Here is a 22355-nt window from a genome sequence, read left to right as displayed (position 1 = left end):
AAAGATAACATTGAAACATAACGTTGACCATTGTTTACAGTAACAGGCTAGTTAGCAGACAGTATATAATTTGAAGATAATGTAGTGTTAGTTGCTACAGTGTGTGTAGGCATGATGACTCACGACGTAGCTAGCTAGCAAGGGTAGCTTATTATCATGGCCTTTAAATCCCCACCCTTTGTTGGAACCGTGTCCCCTCTGGTCCAGACATTGGGTGCTCTTGAGTGGTGGCAGGCTATTATTGTTGTATTCATCAGCTCACCGACCTATTCTCACTTAAATTCTTCAAAGCACACAAACTGGACAAATACAATAGGAAACAGTAAATTCAGCGCTCTTGAAAGCCAGTAAGTAGCCAAGAGGTCTTGTTCAGCACAGAATGCTTCATCATTGGCACAGTGCCTTTAGAAAGTATTCATTTATATTTTTATTTTATTTAACTAGGCAAGTCATTTAATAACAAATTCTTATTTACAATGGCGGCGGTTCTGCCCCTTGTTCAGGGGCAGAACGACAGATTTGTACCTTGTCACCTCGGGGATTCGATCTAGCAACCTTTCGGTTACTGGCCCAACACTAACCACGAGGCTACCTGCCGCCTCTTGACTTATTCTATATTTTGTTGTTACAGCCTGAATTCAAAATTAATTACAAAGATTGTTTTCTTTCACCTAATCTACACTTCCTTTAGAAAGTATTTACACACAGCTTACTTTATCAAATCCTCCTTCAGTCACATGCAGATAAAACATTTTGATTTCTATAGTATCAGAAAGAGCATGTTCTGCAGTTTCTACGACACTTACCATAATCAAATATCTCAAAATTCAAGATGTCCAAATGTAACATTTCCCAAGAATTTCTATGCTGTCCATGCATTCAGCACAAGACCACTTGCACGACAGCATTGCTCTGGCTACTAAGCAAAAAAGAGTAACATACTAAACGTACAATAAAAATATGCTATTCTGTTTTCAATGGATGAGGGGGCGATAGAAATCCAATTGAAACAGATAATGGTGCATGTGACTTCAATGAACTGAATGATGAGGAGGGTGAAAAGGGTGATTGAATTTTATCTGTATAATGAGGGTTGAATTTAGAACAATAGTGTAATGATGATGAACAATTGTGGGTGGTCTAATTATTTTATTATGAAAGTCTGGAAATGGTATATAATTTCCCCTCTTGAGAGTCAAATCAGACACTGAGTACAAAATACAATGTGTGTAGTTCACAATGGCAAGCCGAAACAAACGAATGTACGCACTGACAGCATTGCAAATGCTGCAGCATTTCGATAAGTTGGAGTAGGATGGAGGATCGGATATTGAACTTGAAATCGACGTTGCTGATGAGTCTTCATCTGATTCTGATGTTCACTTCGATCCTTCGCCTCCGATGCCTGAACTTCGCCGCAGAAAAAACAGAACAGAACAAACTGAGATGGTGATCTCAACTGCCACGATGAGACTGGAATCGGGGAGGGATGGCACGTTTTGGTAAGAAAAGAGTGACGAGTTTACGGTATGTGACGTGTAGATGTTGCAGCACATCAGCGATTGTACTGTTGCTCATGCGCACAGAAAAGGAAACAGTATGTGGGACGTGTCTGGACTCGAAGCTTTTATTGGACCTTTATATGTTCTGCGGGGCACATGGTGGAAGAGCGTTGATGTGGAGTCATTTTGGTCTGATAGGTATGGGGTGGAGCATTCCACGCAACCGCTTCAGAAAGATTATGCCACACCTGCGGCAGGTGCACACGAAACAAGGCCCATGAAAACTGCAGTGCCCCACACAGTGGTGAGATTTTGTTGGTGGTGTTTGCTCACACAAAGCCCCAACGCTGTATGCTGACGAGAGGTCGACCGATTAATCGGAATGGCCGATTAATTAGGGCCGATTTCAAGTTTTCATAACAATCAGAAATCGGTATTTTTGGGCACCGATAAAAAAAATAATATATATATTATACCTTTATTTAACTAGGCAAGTCAGTTAAGAACACATTCTTATTTTCAATTACGGCCTAGGAATGGTGGGTTAACTGCCTTGTTCAGGGGCAGAAAGACAGATTTTTACCTTGTCAGCTCGGGGATTCCAATCTTGCCACCTTACAGTTTACTAGTCCAACGCAATAACGGCCTGCCTCTTTCTCGTTGCACTCCTTGTGGAGTAATGCAGTAAGCTAAGGAAAGTTGCTAGCTAGCATTAAACTTATCTTATAAAAAACAATCATAATCACTAGTTAACTACACATGTTTGATGATATTACTAGATATTATCTAGTGTGTCCTGCGTTGCATATAATCTGACTGAGCATACATGTATCTAAGTATCTAACTGAGCGGTGGTAGGCAGAAGCAGGCGTGTAAACATTCATTCAAACAGCACTTTCTTTGCGTTTTGCCAGCAGCTCTTCGTTGTGCGTCAAGCATTGCGCTGTTTATGACTTCAAACCTATTAACTCCCGAGATGAGGCTGGTGTAACCGAAGTGAAATGGCTAGCTAGTTAGCGCGCACTAATAGCGTTTCAAACGTCCCTCGCTCTGAGCCTTCTAGTAGTTGTTCCCCTTGCTCTGCATGGGTAACGCTGCTTCGATGGTGGCTGTTGTCGTTGTGTTGCTGGTTCTAGCCCAGGGAGGAGCGAGGAGAGGGACGGAAGCTATACTTTTACCCTGGCAATACTAAAGTGCCAATAAGAACATCTAATAGTCAAAGGTTAATGAAATACAAATGGTATAGAGGGAAATAGTCCTATAATTCCTATAATAACTACAACCTAAAACTTCTTACCTGGGAATATTAAAGACTCATGTTAAAAGGAACCACCAGCTTTCATATATTCTCATGTTCTGAGCAAGGAACTGAAACGTTAGCTTTCTTACATATTGCACTTTTACTTTCTTCTCCAACACTTTGTTTTTGCATTATTTAAACCAAATTGAACATGTTTAATTATTTACTTGAGGCTAAATTTATTTTATTGTTGTATTATATTAAGTTAAAACAAGTGTTCATTACGCATGACCTTCAACCTTCGTCTCTCCCGAGCCTGTATGGGAGTTGTAGCGATGAGACAAGATAGTAGCTACTAAACAATTGGATACCACGAAATTGGGGAGTAAAATAAATAAATATGTGTTCATTCAGTATGGTTGTAATTGGCATTATTACAAATAAATAAATAAATAAACAATTGGCCGATTAATCGGTATCTGGTTTTTTCGTGCTCAATAATCGGTATCGGCGTTAAAGTCATCATCGGTCGACCTCTAGTGCTGACTGTGCACCCGAAGCATGAAGAGGAGATTGATTCATGTATGTGTAAAGGCACGCATATAAGAATTCAATACAGTGTCCCATACAATCAACAAATTACTTTTTATATCTTGTCATGAATATATTAACAAAAATATTTCTTTATGCTATTTATCCTCTACAGTTGTTCTTGTACTTTTGTTTAGGAAAATGGAAGACAATTTCACCTGTGCACCTGGCTGGTTATTATATTATAATATTTTTAGTTTCTACTTTGTCAAAAATAAGCTGTAACTGGACTTCATTAATTACTGTAACTCCATTACTAATCAAATCTACAAATAAAGTTGATCAAATAGATTACTTTTTTTTTGTAAGGTGAATGAAAATAGGCAATAGGCCTAGGTTTTTTCTAGGACTTTGTAGAATTATATAAAACATATCCTTTTTAATATTTATTTCATTCAATTCATCATTTACAATATGCACTATTTATAAAGTGTTGGTGCTTATGTTTGTACACCTTGCGGGTTGATATGCAGCTGATGCATATGCTAAATGGAACGCCCAGCTATGTTCTCTAGTGGGTACTTGAAGGCTGAAAGGCCAGGTGGTTCTAATGTTAAAAGGTCCTGTCCAGTCAACCCTGACATCATCATGGCTCCGGACGAACATTTTCCCCTGCTGTCACTGGTTTCACTAACCTTTTCAGTTGGTGGGACTAGCCCATGATTTGGTGGCACCCAAGAAATGTGTTTCGCTGTGTCGCACAACATAATTAATTTCATTCATCTTATAAAGTCATTCACAATACTTTAAGAAGTGTAATAGACTACAGAGATGGTATTAAGTAAATAAGTTGTTACATCTAACATTTCCAAGCATGAATGCTTGATTCAAAATATTTTGTTGTGCAACTTAATCCAGTGATCGTCATGCATTTTAGGTTGACAATTAGGCTATTTGTTATTTTACTGTCAAAATAGGGTCTGATTTGTTTGTTTAATAGACATGAATTTGTCTTCATCTTTATGTGCATTAATATTATATAGGCCTAATTCAGTTGGTGCTCATTCACCACCTGAGGAAGTGGAAACTCAAAACACATTCGCTCGATCACTAACTATAACACCTACTGCTAGCAACCAGTTATTAATCTAATAGTAAATGTAATGTCCAAAATAAACTTTGCAATGAAGCCTAGTGCACGTGCAATGGCTGATGCGCAATGTTTGCACGCTCAGTATTTTAAAGCCATATCAGTGATGGTAGACCTAAACAGACAAATAAATGGGACATAGATTGATAGATGGTAACAGACAGATGGCATGCTACAGAGGAACACTGAGAATGAATCAACCTGAGAGGACTAGACTTCACTGCGTACACCTCCTGCTTCTAAAATGTTCTTATTTTTCATACGGATGGAGCAATGACTGGGGCGATGGAGCAGCTGTGCTAGCTAGCCATAGACCTGTGCCCAAGGTGCTGTAGTGTGACATCTTGTTTATGCTGTTTCATAGTGGGACTGGATTAGCTCTGGGTCTGACGGGTGGAGGTCAAAGCAAAGCCCTTATTGCCCATGCCACTCCTCATTGGTTCAATGGCAGTACAGGACAAGTATGTGTTGCATGTTTCGGTTCTACCTCCAAAGAATAACAAAGGCTACTTATTCATGAATTGGGTGTGATAATTTCCATATGGAGTTGATAATCATCAACAAATAGGGCACTAACAGCTGTCAGGCTGGCTAGCGAGTATGCTGTATTGCTAACCTTATCTAGCTAGCTAATGTTATCAGTTGCTTTTTATATATTTTTTTGTACACCGTCTTCAAAAGATTAGCCAGCTCGCTCTATAGCCTTGTTCACACTGCAATCCTTAATGCTCAAATCAGTTTTGTTTTTCAAATCTGTTTTGGAGTACTGACTGTCCAAACAGCAAGTTACAAGTGACCAATTTGGATTTGTGTGTTCAGACAGCAGTCATTTGCTGACATGGCTACACTAGTTGTTATATTAACTGCGGGTGTGTGTGCTGTGGTGTAAGCTGCTTAGTGGTACTCATGCTTCCTATCACTTAGAAGTTATTTAGCAAGCTAAGGTAACAACAATGCCTGCCATGGACATTTCTCATTTGCTTTGAATGTTCAAAGTCATAGTGTAAGTACACTCTTTAAAGCCTCAAAGGATAAGATGATCCAACTTTCAAAATGACTTCTTTTTGGCTAACCACAGCAGTCACTTAGGTAGCTGTTTAACTTTCTTGTGCATTCACACATTTGTTTTGTAAACAATAAACAAGCTAGTTAGCTAACACATGTTCTTGTCAAACTGTTAAGAGTAACGTTATCTAGCACCTACCAAGATGGTTTGAAATGTGGCGTGAAATATCTGATACTTTGTGCATTTTTTTTGCTGTTCAGACTGCAGGAAAAAGAACAGAATCGGATATGCAAAAAAATTGGATTTGAGTTACTTCAAACTGCCAATGCGAACAAGGCTTATCGCTGGTTTTCGAGCTGGATAGTCAAAAGCATTGATTTAGGGAGAACTTCGCCACAGATGGGAACCACTGGCCTGTCTTTGACTTCGCCATCTATTCTTATCTTAAGTTTTGGCATCTCTCAAATTGTAGGGATGCATGACATATCGGTAAGCATATCGGAATCGGCCGATATTAGTTAAAAATGTCGGCATAGGCCCGATGTCTAGTTTAATGCCGATGTCAAAACCGATGTCAAAGCTGATGTGCATACCTATATAACATAGGTAGATAACGTAATGACGCCATGGAGAATACAGAGCTACACGTGCAAAACAGCCTTCCTAACCGAGCCCACAATGTCTGCTGTGTGGATTTATTTTGAAGTTTCAAAGGAAGATAACAAAAAGGCCATATGCAACGTTTGTGCTGCTATTATTTCCAGAGGGGAGAAAGTGAAATCTTTCAATACCACAAACCTAATTACTAATTTGAAAGTGCATCACCCCCAGACGTTCAGCGACTACTTAGAACTAAAGCAGAAAAAAACAAAACCAGTTCAAGTCAAGCAGTCATTTGAAAGAGAGAGAGAATTTCAGCGAGACAACTCAAAGGTGAAATCCATTAACGCCAAGATAATGGAATTCATGGCCCTTGACAATCAACTGTTCTCTGTTGTGGATGATGTTGGCTTTTGCTGACTGGTTGAGCACCTCGAGTCCCGGTACACACTACCAAGTAGGCTCTATTTTTCAGATGTTGCCCTACCGTAGTTACACAGTATTTTTGAAACGCACATCTATGAGCTACTTGCTATGGGCATCACTGCTATTAGCTTCACGACTGACATTTGGACCAGCGATGTCAGCCCCATGAGCACAGTTCGAAATGAACACCCGCCAAGTGCCAAATGCAGGTAGATTGTCCATTTGGCGAGAATCTCAGAAGGCTGTCCGCCACAAGGGAGGGTGAATGTTTGTACCAAAATAGCCATTTAATAAAATATCTGGCATGATGGCCATTTGCCAGCTTACCACAGACTGTCTCTAGTGCTCTAGTTTCACAGCACTGTTTACTGTACGGGACATCGGCTACTCGACATCGCTCACTTGCCACGGGTCTGCTGCTAGCTACCGTTCATTAAATAGCTGTTATGTGGCAACATTTACCTGGAGTAAACCAACCTTTAAAATGAAAACCCACAGAAGAAAAGGAGGACGAATCACGAAGAGTTTTATGAGAAATGGAGGTTTGGAGATGGAGATTCAAGAGGCTGGCTACAGTATCATGTGGAGGCTGTGGTGATGAGTTGTTCTGTGTGTCGCCAGTATGCTAAAGATAAAAGCAGAAACTAATTTGTCATCAGATTTAAAATTATGAAGCTGGAGAACATGTGTGACCATGCACACAGCAAGTGTCACATTGCCTGCGTGTCTGTCCCGGCCTCAATCGGAGCCTCTCCTCTTGACACCCTCTGTGATGGCGCTAATACCAATGTCAGAGCAGACCAGCACGAAGATGAAGATGCTGTTTAAGACTGTACATGCCATTGGCAAGAAGGTGAGACCACTTTCTGACTTGGAGTGGATGTGTGAGTAAGTGAAAATGTTGTTACTCTTGTAGCTAGACTAGTACTTTTTGTAGCGAGTTTTTAAATCTTTTTAGCAGACGTGGTCCAGTATTGTAGGTTATTTCTCAGCTGTTGATAAGCTTTGGTTCACCTCAAAATAGTGTATAAATTCCAGAAAATTATAGGCCTACTAATGCTGACATGGATCTCCATGCTTTCCTATGGCTCTGTAACATAATATTTTAATGTTTGTCTCCAGATGCTGGTTACATTTTAAAGCATTGTGGCACAATTGACTTTACTAGCCTTATCGTGTTGATTCTTAAGGAAACAAAGGGTGGAAGGCTAATTTTGCACAATCAACTGCCAGCTATATTGGATAACATGATTGTATATTTAATTATTATTGAATTAATTGATGTTTCATTTTTGCAGTTTGGATGGGGAAAAAAGGAATCACTGTGGGCTCGACATATAGAAATGAGAAGCAGGCCAAAGAGTTTACACCTATTGCGTGCACTGGACCACTTCTTGCGAGGTTACCAGTGGCTTGTCCAGCACCTGGAACAGGTAGTGGCTCTAGATTGCTATGCTAAGTACTCAAAGTCATCATCAATATGTAATGTCCAGTAAAAAACAACAAACAGGGTAACATCATGTTTCCATACTTTATGCACTGATAAAATTTGTCATATCTAATAGTTTTTTTGGATAGCAATTCATTGTCTATTTGTTCTTTATGTATTTCAGATCCAATCTGCTGATGCCCAAAATGCCAGAGGTGTCCAGCGGGCCAAGGCGAGGAAATACTACAGTACTGCAAGGGAGGCTGTTGTTATCCGCTTCTGTGGCTTCCTGCATGACACTCTAACACACCTGAGCAACCTGTCTGACTGTCTGCAGAGGTCCGCCATCACCATAGCAGAAGCCCACAGCTCCTTGTGCTCAACACAGGCAGTACTTAAGAAGTACAAAAACAGGTATGTTTATTTAAACTGCAATAAGAAATACTTAACTTAAGAGAATTAAGAGAAAGGATTATGTTAATAAGAGTGGGAGAGAGAGTGAGAGTGTGTTGTAAAGGAAAATTCTGAAAGGATGGCCTTTTATCATCAGAGAAGGGCCAATGATGAAGGCCACAGATATGAGGGAATTTTGCTGACCAGAGGTGACAGCAAGACCCTCGTCACATCACAAGACATAATGCTTGACAGGCTAGTCGAGAGTATGACTGACAGGTTCCAGGATGCCAGTGTGAGGGTCCTGTGTGCCACCAAGCTGGTCAGCTTCACCAACTGGCCAGTGTCAGTAGATGCAGCAGCAGGTTACTTTATGTTTTGTATTACAGGTCAGTTAGGTTCATTATCATATTTTTATAGTTTGAGAATTAAAATTGCATGATGCTTGTTGTAATGTATTTAATTATTCTAGATTATGGAGACACTGAACTGGAAACCCTGGTGGACCACTTCCTGTCCTGGAGACCACTGGCATCCATGTTTAAAGGATCCCTGACCACTTCCTGTCCTGGAGACCTCTGGCATCCATGTCGAAAGGATCCCTGACCAGTGAACTGTCCTGGAGACCTCTGGCATCCATGTTGAAAGGATCCCTGACCTGTGAACTGTCCTGGAGACCTCTGGCATCCATGTTGAAAGGATCCCTGACCAGTGGGCTGTCATGGAGACCTCTGGCATCCATGTTGAAAGGATCCCTGACCATTGGACTGTCATGGAGACCTCTGGCATCCATGTTGAAAGGATCCCTGACCAGTGAACTGTTCTGAAGGTGCTGATTTACCAAGAGTCCCAGTCCCTGCAGAAGATGTCCTGGTTCCTTGTCAACAGGAGCCATCAGCATTCCTGTCCTGGTTTTCTGGCATTTGTTGACCTGGTCCTGTCCTTCCCTGCCTCCATAGCTGAATGTTTTAATACCATGAAACAGGTGAAAACCGATTGGCGGTCCAACCTAAAGTCTGACACACTGTCAGATCTCCTTATGGTCCAGCTGTCCTCTCCAGAGATCAGGGAGTATGATCCTTTAAAAGTATTGATGCTGTGACACCAGGACTCTTTGTCAGGAGCAGGAGGCCAGACTTCATGGACCATGCAAAGAGAGGGTGAGGAGTTGAGGTTTAAGTTGATTAAAATGATTAAGCATCTGATAGGTTTACAAAACCTTCAAATGTACTTTTATGTTTGATCCTTAACTACATTTAATAGCAAATACTTCAGTAGAATTTTGAGTTTAAGACTTCTTCTGTTGTATTCAGGCTGGGAAATTAAATCTAGGCACAGCCAAAATTAACCAGCATCTGATAAGCCTCTTTTTTAAACTGTATTTAATCAGGGTATTTCTGATGTTTCCCCTTTGTATCAGGAGAGCACCAGTTCTATGTCCACTGTACTTCTCATAATTGTATTTTACCATTGCTGTTGCCCTGTTTTCACTTCTATGTACTCTTATTCATTGTATCTTTTATGTTTTGTTTATTTCATTGTGTGCCCAATGTTTGGTGTTTTTGCACTCTGTACAGCACTTTTGGTCAACTACAGTTGTTTTTAAATGTGCTCTACAAATAAACTTGATTTAACTCTTGATCAATATATTAAAATTTTGTTTCAAATCTTGCTCTTGCTTATTTAAGTTTGTATTCACATGTACTGAAATTAATGTATTTGTGACACGAAAAGGCAATTGATTATTTTGGCTGGTAAAGAATATGTTTGGCTGTTGGATTTTTTTTCATTTTTTTTCATTTACCAGTGCAATATTTTAGTAGGCTGCTAGCAGTCTTCAACTGTGGTTACAGCAAAGCAAAGCCAGCTCATGCTCATGATTCTCACAAGGGAAGTGAAATGATACGCTAAAATTACTTTGATCAGGACATGTACAGTTGAAGTCAGAAGTTTACATACACTTAGGTTGGAGTCATTAAAACTAGTTTTTCAACCACTCCACAAATGTCTTCTTAACAAACTATAGTTTTGGCAAGTTGGTTTGGACATCTACTTGTGCATGACACAAGTCATTTTTTCCAACAATTGCTTACAGACAGATTATTTCAAAGTATCACAATTCCAATGGGTCAGAAGTTTACATACGCTAAATTGACTGTGCCTTTAAACCGCTTGGAAAATTCCAGAAAATTATGTATTGGCGTTAGAAGCTTCTGATAGGCTAATTGACATAATTTGAGTCAATTGGAGGTGTACCTGTGGATGTAATTCAAGGCCTACCTTCAAACTCAGTGCCTCTTTGCCTGACATCATGGGAAATCAAAAGAAATCAGCCAAGACCTCAGAAAACGTTTGTAGACCTCGACAAGTCTGGTTCATTCTTGGGAGCAATTTTCAAATGCCGTCGCCTATGGGCACAAACCCACCGTCTCTGGACCAGACAGGACTGGCAAAAAGTGCTCTTCATTGACGAGTCGCGGTTTTGTCTCACCAGGGGTGAAGGTCTGATTCGCGTTACAGGGAAGACATCCTCCTCCCTCATGCGGTACCCTTCCTGCAGGCTCATCCTGAAATGACCCTCCAGCATGACAATGCCACCAGCCATACTGCTCATTCTGTGCGTGATTTCCTGCAAGACAGGAATGTCAGTGTTCTGCAATGGCCAACGAAGAGCCCGGATCTCAATCCCATTGAGAACGTCTGGGACCTGTTGGATCGGAGGGTGAGGGCTAGGGCCATTCCCCCCCAGAATTTTCAGAGAACTTGCAGGTGCCTTGGTGGAAGAGTGGGTAACATCTCACAGCAGGAACTTGCAAATCTGGTGCAGTCCATGAGGAGGAGATGTACTTAATGCAGCTGGTGGCCACAGCTGATACTGACTGTTACTTTTGATTTTGACCCTCCCCTTTGTTCAGGGACACATTATTATATTTCTGTTAGTCACATGTCTGTGGAACTTGTTCAGTTTATGTCTCAGTTGTTGCATCTTGTTATGTTCATACGAATATTTACTCATGTTAAGTTTGCTGAAAATAAACACAGTTGACAGTGAGAGGACGTTTCTTTTTTTGCTGAGTTTATATCATACTTTGACTAAAATGATGACTTAACATTATGGGTCAGCTCTGGCCATCGTCTTTCCCCTTGAAAAAGTGGATTTCTACTGTTTCTCTGTTTCCCTATGTCATGTGACCTTATGGTCTAGTGTGTTTTTTTTTTATACCTGCCTCTCTTTGGGCTAACTTTGCCAAACTCATGATTGATCAGGTCATCCAGCATCCCATCAGCCCATGGTGCTTAGATTCTGGCTAATTATACCAGCATCATGGAGTAGAAGCCCTTCTGCAGAGCAAGGTGCAGAAGGTTGGTGCACAATCTCAGCCTCCAATGAACGTTAAGTCTATCTGAAATTGAGTCAATAAAAAATGTGCCTACTAAATGGTGTAGTGGCGTCTTGGACTACACACTGTAATAGATACCTGGCTTAAGTGCTGCCTAAGTGCAGATGATGCGCAATATTGTTTTTTTTTATCTCTGAAATAACCCCACAATCTCAATTTTTCACACCACTTATTTAGAAAAAGTATGTAATGTTGTATTTGACTGTTTCTCTGGGTAAGAACATCTGCAACATGAATAGAATTGTAATGTATTATTACTGTGCCTTAGAAATTCAACAAGGTGTAGTTTATTTCCACACTAATGTATTCTGATTCTTTAATATATATCATTGGGTTTAAAGGGTCTAACCTTTTATTTCTCCCGCATATATTCAATTTAGCAACACATTTAAACAGCACATTGATAACTTGACCAAGAAACCGAAGTTGAAATTGGGTTTCTATTTTAGGAACATTAACTCTGGACACAGTGTATCAATGGTGCGTTAAGATTTATCACATGCTAGATCACTCACCCATCACTGTGATTTGTATGCCATGATGCAATGGACCCTCTGTTCACCAGGAGTCTAAAGCACTGGTGTACTTTTGTATACAAAGTATTGATAGGACAACTCCCTCTGTTCCTTACTGACCAGATCAGTCACTCAATAGTCTCCTTTCACAGTCACTGCTGTCCTTGTCTGTTCCTAAGGCGAGAACTGAGATGGGGAAACAATGTTTTTCCCATTATGCCCCTTCATCTGGAACATGCTTCCAAAGATATTACAGTTATGGGAGTTAGCGTACTTGCCTGTTTAAGACTGATCAACGACACTGTTTTTGATGGCTGCAGTTGTTTCTAATAAATGTATCTGTAAGTTGTGACACGTGTCTTTTTTTGTGTATTTCTTGTTGTTGCAAGATTTTATGTACACGCGTTTGTGTAGTTTTCCATATTGCCAGGTCGCCCTCGCAAAATAGGTTTTTAACCTCTGGGTCTATCCTGGTTAAATAAAGGTTAAATAAATACAAATATTACACTGCTGCTACTGTTTATCCATCCTGTTGCCCTATCACTTTACCCCTACCTACAGTGCATTCAAAAAGTATTCAGACCCTGTGACTTTTTACACATTTTGTTATGTTACAGCCTTATTCTAAAATGTATTAAATTGTTTTTTACCCCCTCATCAATCTACACACAATACCTCATAATGACAAAGCAAAAACAGTGTTAAAAATTAAAACCTGAAATATCAGACTCTTTACTGAGTACTTTGTTGAAGCACCTTTGGCAGCGATTACAGCCCCGAGTCTTCTTCGGTATGACGCTACAAGCTTGGCACATCTGTATTTGGGGAGTTTCTCCAATTCTTCTCTGCAGATTCTCTCAAGCTCTATCAGGTTGGATGGGGAGTGACGCTGCACAGCTATTTTCAGGTCTCCAGATATGTTAAATCGGGTTCAAGACCAGGCTCTGGCTGGGCCACTCAAGGACATTCATAGACTTGTCCCTAAGCCACTACTGCATTGTCTTGGCTGTGTCCTTAGGGTCATTGTTTTGTTGGAAGGTGAACCTTCACCCCAGTCTTGAGGCCCTGAGTGCTCTGGAGCAAGTTTTCATCAAGATTCTCTCTACTTTGCTCTGTTCATCTTTCCCTCGATCCTGACTAGTCTCCCAGTCTCTGCCGCTGAAAAACATCTCCACAGCATGATGCTGCCACCACCGTGCTTCACCGTATGGATGGTGCCAGTTTTCCTCCAGACGTGACGCTTGGCACTCAGGCAAAATAGTTCAATCTTGGTTTCATCAGACCAGAGAATCTTGTTTCTCATGGTCAGTCCTTTAGGTGGTTTTTGCTAAAGAACTCTTTTGCAAAAACCTGTAGGCTACTCACTAAGCAAGTAGTGTGTTGTCCTTTTCATGCACTTCCTGAACTTATCCCTATAGTCTTTAGCTAAGTGGGCTAATAGTCTTGTGACATACAGGAGACCTGGTTTGAACCCAGTCAGTCACAAGAGCAAGATTAAATAGAATGGAAAGGCTATTCTTAGAAGTATATGATAGGGCTATTCAACTATATCCACTTTCTATCGTGTCCTGCTCAGCCTGTGATGATCACGTCCATGTTCCAGAGTGTCTTTGCTATCATGAATGGGGTCATAATAGCTTATATCCAAAATGGTTAAAATGCTAGAGCCAAATTCATAGGAAGTAAATCCATTCAGAAACCGATAGAATCTACTGTTTACCACAGAGAGCGTTTGATTCTATCTGGTCTCCTTTACCTTTCCTTGCTGGCACAGTACCATGATGATGTCTCTGGGTTTTATTCTGAATTTAGAGCACTGAATCTGAATACATCTTAGAAGTTGAATTTATGAAACTTGGATCAACTCAATTATAGTTTGTAAAGTTGATACATGAAAAATGAATGCAATATCTCCCATATTGAAACCAAATATATAAATATTTACTATATGTATTAAATTGAATTGAAATGGATTTTTAAACTGAATGCAAAATTAATTCAATTTCAAATCCTGAAATACATGTTCAATTCATGAATTGCATTACAAATTAAAATAATATTACATTCAAATTCAATATCCTAATACAAATAAAAAAAAATAGAATTTCTGTTGGCATTGGAAATCGCTCCATATATAATTCCACTTTTACATTATGGGGTGTTGGGTGTAGGTCAGTGACATAAGTACATTTTATATTCAGGCAGTAATACTTTCTGAAGACACCTCAATTACCTTGTACCCCTGCGCATCAACTCGTTACTGGTACACCATAGCCAAGTTATCGTTAAGTTATCGTTAGTGTATTTACTCCTTATGTTGTAATTGTTCTATATTTTTCTCTCTGCATTTTTGGGAAGGGCCCTTTAAGTATGCATTTCACTCTTTGTCTACACCTGTTGTTTACAAAGCATGTGAAAAATGAGATTTGATTTGACATCTCATATTGTACCAGTGCTCTGTTCTAAATTGGATTAAGAGGTAGCCAGATCCCAGCTTGATGGTGATTTACAGTCCGTGCACTATACTGGATGCGGTCATCACTTTAAAATCTCTACCCATTGTCTCCCCACGGATTTGTACTTTCTCCTGTTGGTTATAGATCTTCATTGCTATTTTATGTATCACTCACATTTTCTCCTTCTCTCTGTCTCTCTGTCTCTCTCTTCCTCTCTCTCTCTCTTCCTCTCTCTCTAGATCCTCACATTCGAAACAAAGAACCCTGCGGAGCTGGCTGAGCGTCTCCGTGCCGTCTGTGGTAACCAAAGCAATGCGTATGCCCGCCTGTTTGAGTACCGTTTGAATGCGCTGCGGGGCCTGTGGGGGGCCCAGCGTCAGCTGGCCCTGGAGGAACAGCAGGACCGGGAGGGGGCCGGGGGGGGGGGATGAGGAGGCCCTGGCCCTGCTAAAACGGCAGGGCCTGCTGCAGCAGCCTGAACAGGCGCCTTTCACTTCCCGTGTGGGCCTGCTACTGGTCTTCCCCCTGCTGCAGTCCCAGACACGCAGTGACCCTGCACTCTGTGGGGTCACGGCGGAGGTGCTGCTGTCTTGCCTGCGTGACTGCCAGCCCCTCAGCCTCAGCAAGGAACCCGCAGACTGCCTCAACGGCCTGGAGGGGCTGCTCTGCTCCTGGCTGGAGGAGGGGGTCCAGCAGACAGCACAGACCCAGCAGGGACAGGCTCCGACATACATGTTCCATGCATACAGGCAGAGGGAGAATGCCGCCGCTGCCCTGGTAGCCCTCGCCTGCGCCAGGTGAGACCACACCCGTAACACCACAAGTGACTAAAATGTATTTTGTTATTTTATTTAACTAGGCAAGTCAGTTAAGAACAAATTCTACCCCGGCCAAACCCAGACGACGCTGGGCCAATTGTGCGCTGCCCTATGGGACTCCCAATCACGGCCGGTTGTGATACAGCCTGGAATCGAACCAGGGTTTGTAGTGATGCTTTTGGCACTGAGTTGCAGTGCCTAGACTGCTGCGCCACTCGGGAGCCCATAAGAGGATATAGTAGTATTCTGGATCATCTGATTCTGCTTACCTGTCTGGCTCATTTACTCCACCTTCAAAATACTGCCCAGATGGTGATTATGCAAGCCGTATAGTGTCATCCCATTTCTGTTTTCACTTTCAGTATCCTAGCTAGCCCCTGTCAGTGTCCTAGCTAGCCCCTGTCAGTGTCCTAGCTAGCCCCTGTCAGTGTCCTAGCTAGCCCCTGTCAGTGTCCTAGCTAGCCCCTGTCAGTGTCCTAGCTAGCCCCTGTCAGTGTCCTAGCTAACCCCTGTCAGTGTCCTAGCTAACCCCTGTCAGTGTCCTAGCTAACCCCTGTCAGTTTCCTAACTTGCCCCTGTCAGTGTCATAGCTAGCCATGTCGTAGCTAGCCTGTGTCGTAGCTGGCCCGTGTTGTAGCTAGCCCGTGTAGGTGTCCGAGCTATTCAGTGTCCTAGCTAGGGATGCACTGATACAAGATTTTGGCCGATACCGATATCCAATATTTTCCTTGTCAAAAAACCTGATACAGATATTTAGAATTTTAGCTAACCTTTTAAAGCATTCTAGTACAGTTAAATAGTTGTTTGCCTTTGTTCTAAGTAGTCGCTGAACGTCTGGGGGTGATGCACTTTCAAATGAGTACTTAGGTTTGTGGTATTGAAAGATTTCACTTTCTCCCCTCTGGAAATAATAGCAGCACAAACGTTGCATATGGCCTTTTTGTTATCTTCCTTTGAAACTTCAAAATAAATCCACACAGCAGACATTGTGGGCTCGGTTAGGAAGGCTGTTTTGCACGTGTAGCACTGTATTTTTTGTGGCGTCATTACGTTATCTACCTATGTTATATAGGTATGCACATCAGCTTTGACATCGGTTTTGTACATCAGCGTTAAACTAGACTTCGGGCCAATGCAGATGTTGGCATTTTTACCTAATATTGACCGATTCCAATATGCTTACCGATATATCGTGCATCCCTAGTCCTAGTTAGTCAGGGTCCTAGCTAGCCTGTGTTGTAGCTAGCCAGCGCCTGTCGTAGCTAGCCAGTGCCTGTCATAGCTAGCCAGCGCCTGTCGTAGCTAGCCAGCGCCTGTTGTACACTAAATAGAGTGCCCTTTAAGATTCTTTCTTTGAAAAAGGCCTTTCAGTTATTGTGTTTGCTTTGACAGTGATGCTTGTTGCACTGGGGTCTTGTGTGTTTCACATCGGAAAGAACCCTTTTTTTTCACTGGCTGCGGCCCGGCTTCTGCTGTCGACAACTGAGCTTGACTTGTCAAAACCAGAACCATCCCCCCTTTGTGTCCCCTCTGTAGAGCCTGAGAGCCCATTGTGTCAGGGAATCATCCAGTCCTAGTGCTCTGTCTTCACCAACAGTGGTGGCTAGTTAAAGAGCTAGGCTATTCTCTGTCTCCCTCTCTGATGGTATGGGCGTGCTGTACTGCGTTTTTTTGTGTGTGCACTGCATAGGCTAACTGTTTCTCATCAGCTGGTGAGAATGATGTCAAATCCAATTTCATTTGTCATTTACACATGGTTAGCAGATGTTAATGCGAGTGTAGCGAAATGCTTGTGCTTCTAGTTCCGACAATGCAGTACTAACCAACGAGTAATCTGAACCCAACAATTTCACAACAACTACCGTATACACACAAGTGTAAAGGAATGAAGAGTATGTACATAAAAATATATGAATGAGTAATGGTACAGGACGGTATAGGCGAGATGCAGTAGTGATATAGAGTACAGTATATACATATGAGATGAGTAATGTAGGGTACATTATATGAAGTGGCATTGTTTAAAGTGGCTAGTGATACATTTATTCCATCAATTTATACATTATTAAAGTGGCTGGCGTTGAGTCAGTATGTTGGCATCAGCCACTCAATGTTAGTGGTGGCTGTTTAACAGTCTGATGGCCTTGAGGTAGAAGCTGTTTTTCAGTCTCTCGGTCCCTGCTTTGATGCACCTGTACTGACCTCGCCTTCTGGATGATAGTGGGGTGAACAGGCAGTGGCTCGGGTGGTTGTTGTCCTTGATGATCTTTATGGCCTTCCTGTGACATCGGGTGGTGTAGGTGTCCTGGAGGGCAAGTAGTTTGCCCCCGGTGATGCATTGTGCAGAACTCACGACCCTTTGGAGAGCCTTATAGTTATGGGCGGAGCAGTTGCCGACAGGATGCTCTCGATTGTGCATCTGTAAAAGTTTGTGAGTGCTTTTGGTGATAAGCCAAATTTCTTAAGCCTCCTGAGGTTGAAGAGGCGCTGCTGTGCCTTCTTCACCAGGCTGTCTGTGTGGGTGGACCAATTCAGTTTGTCCGTGATGTGTATGCCGAGGAACTTAAAACTTACTTCCCTCTCCACTACTGTCCCTTCGATGTGGATAGGGGGGTGCTCCCTCTGCTGTTTCCCGAAGTCCACAATCATCCCCTTTGTTTTGTTGACGTTGAGTGTGAGGTTATTTTCCTGACACCACACTCCGAGGGCCCTCACCTCCTCCCTGTAAGCCGTCTCATCGTTGTTGGTAATCAAGCCTACCACTGTAGTGTCGTCTGCAAACTTGATGATTGAGTTGGAGGCGTGCATGGCCACACAGTCGTGGGTGAACAGGGAGTACAGGAGAGGGCTCAGAACGCACCCTTGTGGGACCCCAGTGTTGAGGATCAGCGGGGTGGAGATGTTGTTACCTACCCTCACCACCTGGGGGCGGCCCGTCAGGAAGTCCAGTACCCAGTTGCACAGGGCAGGGTCGACATCCTAGTCCGCGACGGGGCTGGTTTTCTTTTTGTAATCCGTGATTGACTGTAGACCCTGCCACATACCTCTTGTGTCTGAGCCGTTCAATTGCGACTCCACTTTGTCTCTATACTGACGCTTAGCTTGTTTGATTGCCTTTGTGAGGGAATAGCTACACTGTTTGTATTCAGTCATGTTTCTGGTCACCTTGCCCTGATTAAAAACAGTGGTTCGCGCTTTCAGTTTCGTGGGAATGCTGCCATCAATCCACAGTTTCTGGTTTGGAATGTTTTAATTGTTCCTATGGGTACGACATCGCCAATGCACTTGCTAATAAACTCGCTCACTGAATCAGCGTATTTGTCAATTATGTTGTTTGACGCAATGCGGAACATATCCCAGTCCACGTGATCAAAGCAATCTTGAAGCGTGGAATCAGATTGGTCAGACCAGCGTTGAACAGACCTGAGCGCAGGAGCTTCCTGTTTTAGTTTCTGTCTATAGGCAGAAAGCAACAAAATGGAGTCGTGGTCAGCTTTTCTCAAAAGGAGGGCGGGGGAGGGCCTTATATGCATTGCGGAAGTTAGAATAACAATGATCCAGGGTTTTACCAACCCTGGTTGCACAATTGATATGCTGATAGATTTTAGGGAGTCTTGTTTTCAGATTAGCCTTGTTAAAATCCCCAGCTACAATGAATGCAGCCTCGGGATATGTAGTTTCCATTTTACATAGAGTCAAATGAAGTTCGTTCAGGGTCATCGATGTGTTTGCTTGGGTCGGAATATATGCGGCTGTGATTATAATCGAAGAGAATTCTCTTGATAGATATTGCGGTCGACATTTGATTGTGAGGAATTCTAAGTCAGGTGAACAGAAGGACTTGAGTTCCTGTATGTTGTTATGATCACACCACGTCTTGTTAATGTGTTAGTGTAAAGTGGTCTGCAGTGGGGAGGGGGATGCTGGTTCCAGGCTGAATCATCTGTTGTTTATTACATGTGGGAACCAGCAAGACTCATGTGAATACAGTTACCTAAGCCACACTCACAGGCACAAACAAAAACTCTGACACACAATGATAACTTCAATGTCTTTCAAATACAGTGCAATGTCTTTCAAATACTCCTTGACCTTTTCCACAATTGGTTACGTTACAGCCTTATTGTAAAATGTATTAAATATATTTGTTCCTCATCAATCTACACACAATACCCCATAATGACAAAGCAAAACATTTTTTTTTCTTTTTTGCAAATGTGTACAAAAAATAAATGGAAATATCACATCTACATAAGTATTCAGACCCTTTATTCAGTACTTTGTTGAAGCACCGTTGGCAGCGATAACAGCCTTGAGTCTTGGGTGTGACGCTACAATTCTCCGCAGATCCTCACAAGCTCTTGTCAGGTTGGATTGGGAGCGTCGCTGCACAGCTATTTTCAGGTCTCTCCTGAGATGTTCAAGCCCGGGCTCTGGCTGGGCCGCTCAAGGAAATTTAGATACTTGTTCCGAAGCAACCCCTGCATTGTCTTGGCTGTGTGCTTAGGGTCGTTGTCCTGTTGGAAGGTGAACCTTAGCCCTAGTATGAGGTCCTGAGCGCTCTGGAGCGGGTTTTCATCAAAGATCTCTCTGTACTTTGCTCTGTTCATCTTTCCCTCGATCCTGACTAGTCTCCCAGTCTCTGTCGTTGAAAAACATCCCCACAGCATGATGCTACGACCATTATGCTTCACTGTAAAAATGGTGCCAGATTTCCTCTAGACGTGACGCTTGGCATTCAGGCCAAAGTGTTCTATGTTAGTTTCATCAAACCACAGAATCTTGTTTCTCATGGTCTGAGAGTCCTTTTGATGACAGCATGCTTGGAGTTTGGCAAAAGGCATGAACCTTTTATGGAGGAGTGGCTTCCGTCTGGCCACTCTACCATAAAGGCCTGATTGGTGGAGTTGTCATGTTTTGTCATTGATTATCATGCCTTGTCCCTGTTCTTCTCCTTCTATTCGTTTCCCTCTGCTGGTCTTATTAGGTTCTTTCCCTCTTTCTATCCCTCTCTCTCCCCCTCCCTCTCTCACTCTCCCGCTCTCTCTTCTCTCTATCGTTCCGTTCCTGCTCCCAGCTGTTCCTATTCCCCTAATCAATCATTTAGTCTTCCCACACCTGTTCCCGATCCTTTTCCCTGATTAGAGTCCCTATTTCTCTCCTTGTTATTCGTTTCTGCCCTGTCGGTTCCTTGTCTAGAATTCACCGTGCTGTGTTTGTGTATCGCCCTGTCGTGTCGTGTTTTCCTCAGATGCTGCGTGGTGAGCAGGTGTCTGAGTCTGTTTGGTTCAAGTGCCTTCCCGAGGCAACCTGCTGTTCAAGATCGAGTCTCCAGTTTGTCCTTGTCATTTCGAGTGATAGTTGTGTTTTTTGATTGTATTTACTTTACTGGATTAAAGACTCTGTTTTCGCCAAGTCGCTTTTGGGTTCTCTTTCACCTGCATGACAGAAGGAACCGACCAAGGAATGGACCCAGCGACTTCAGACGCTCGTTACACTGCCGTCGAGATCCAAGGAGCCATGCTCGGCAGACACGAGCAGGAATTGTCTGCTGCTCGCCATGCCGTGGAGAACCTGGCCGCTCAGGTTTCCGACCTCTCTGGACAGTTCCAGAGTCTTCGTCTCGTGCCACCTGTTACTTCCTGGCCTGCCGAGCCTCCAGAACCTAGGGTTAATAACCCACCTTGCTACTCCGGGCAGCCCACTGAGTGCCGCTCCTTTCTCAAGCAGTGTGAGATTGTGTTCTCTCTCCAACCCAACACATACTCTAGAGAGAGAGCTCGGGTTGCTTACGTCATTTCACTCCTTACTGGCCGGGCTCGAGAATGGGGCACAGCTATCTGGGAGGCAAGGGCTGATTGCTCTAACAAGTTCCAGAACTTTAAAGAGGAGATGATTCGGGTTTTTGACCGTTCAGTTTTTGGTAGGGAGGCTTCTAGGGCCCTGGCTTCCTTATGCCAAGGTGAACGGTCCATAACGGATTATTCTATTGAGTTTCGCACTCTTGCTGCCTCTAGTGAGTGGAACGAGCCGGCGCTGCTCGCTCGTTTTCTGGAGGGACTCCACGCAGTGGTTAAGGATGAGATTCTCTCCCGGGAGGTTCCTTCAGATGTGGACTCTTTGATTGCTCTCGCCATCCGCTTAGAACGACGGGTAGATCTTCGTCACCGGGCTCGTGGAAGAGAGCTCGCATCAACGATGTTTCCCTGCTCCGCATCGCAACCATCTCCCTCCTCTGGCTCAGAGACTGAGCCCATGCAGCTGGGAGGGATTCGCATCTCGACTAAGGAGAGGGAACGGAGGATCACCAACCGCCTGTGCCTCTATTGCGGAGTTGCTGGACATTTTGTTAATTCATGTCCAGTAAAAGCCAGAGCTCATCTGTAAGCGGAGGGCTACAGGTGAGCGCAACTACTCAAGTCTCTCCATCAAAATCCTGTACTACTTTGTCGGTCCATCTACGCTGGACCGGTTCGGGTGCTACATGTAGTGCCTTGATAGACTCTGGGGCTGAGGGTTGTTTCATGGACGAAGCATGGGTTCGGAAACATGACATTCCTTTCAGAGAGTTAGAGAAGCCTACAACCATGTTCGCCTTAGATGGTAGTCATCTTCCCAGTATCAGATTTGAGACACTACCTTTAACCCTCACAGTATCTGGTAACCACAGTGAGACTATTTCTTTTTTGATTTTCCGTTCACCGTTTACACCTGTTGTTTTGGGTCATCCCTGGCTAGTATGTCATAATCCTTCTATTAATTGGTCTAGTAATTCTATCCTATCCTGGAACGTTTCTTGTCATGTGAAGTGTTTAATGTCTGCCATCCCTCCCGTTTCTTCTGTCCCTACTTCTCAGGAGGAACCTGGCGATTTGACAGGAGTGCCGG

At 42.9% G+C, this 22355-nt stretch overlaps 1 protein-coding gene across 1 annotated transcript in view; it reads left to right on the top strand.

Moving 5' to 3' along the window:
* Positions 1-22355, top strand: part of LOC124036317 (probable E3 ubiquitin-protein ligase HECTD4) — an 85454-nt gene that overhangs the window by 976 nt on the left and 62123 nt on the right. The window contains 2 exon segments of the mRNA XM_046350747.1: positions 14889-15071; positions 15073-15446. Of these exon segments, the coding sequence (XP_046206703.1) occupies positions 14889-15071; positions 15073-15446 (557 nt within the window).

Source organism: Oncorhynchus gorbuscha, linkage group LG05, assembly GCF_021184085.1.
Source record: "Oncorhynchus gorbuscha isolate QuinsamMale2020 ecotype Even-year linkage group LG05, OgorEven_v1.0, whole genome shotgun sequence".
Taxonomy (NCBI): domain Eukaryota; kingdom Metazoa; phylum Chordata; class Actinopteri; order Salmoniformes; family Salmonidae; genus Oncorhynchus; species Oncorhynchus gorbuscha.
Note: the sequence above shows the minus strand (reverse complement) of the source record. Positions and strands in the feature narration are given on the sequence as shown.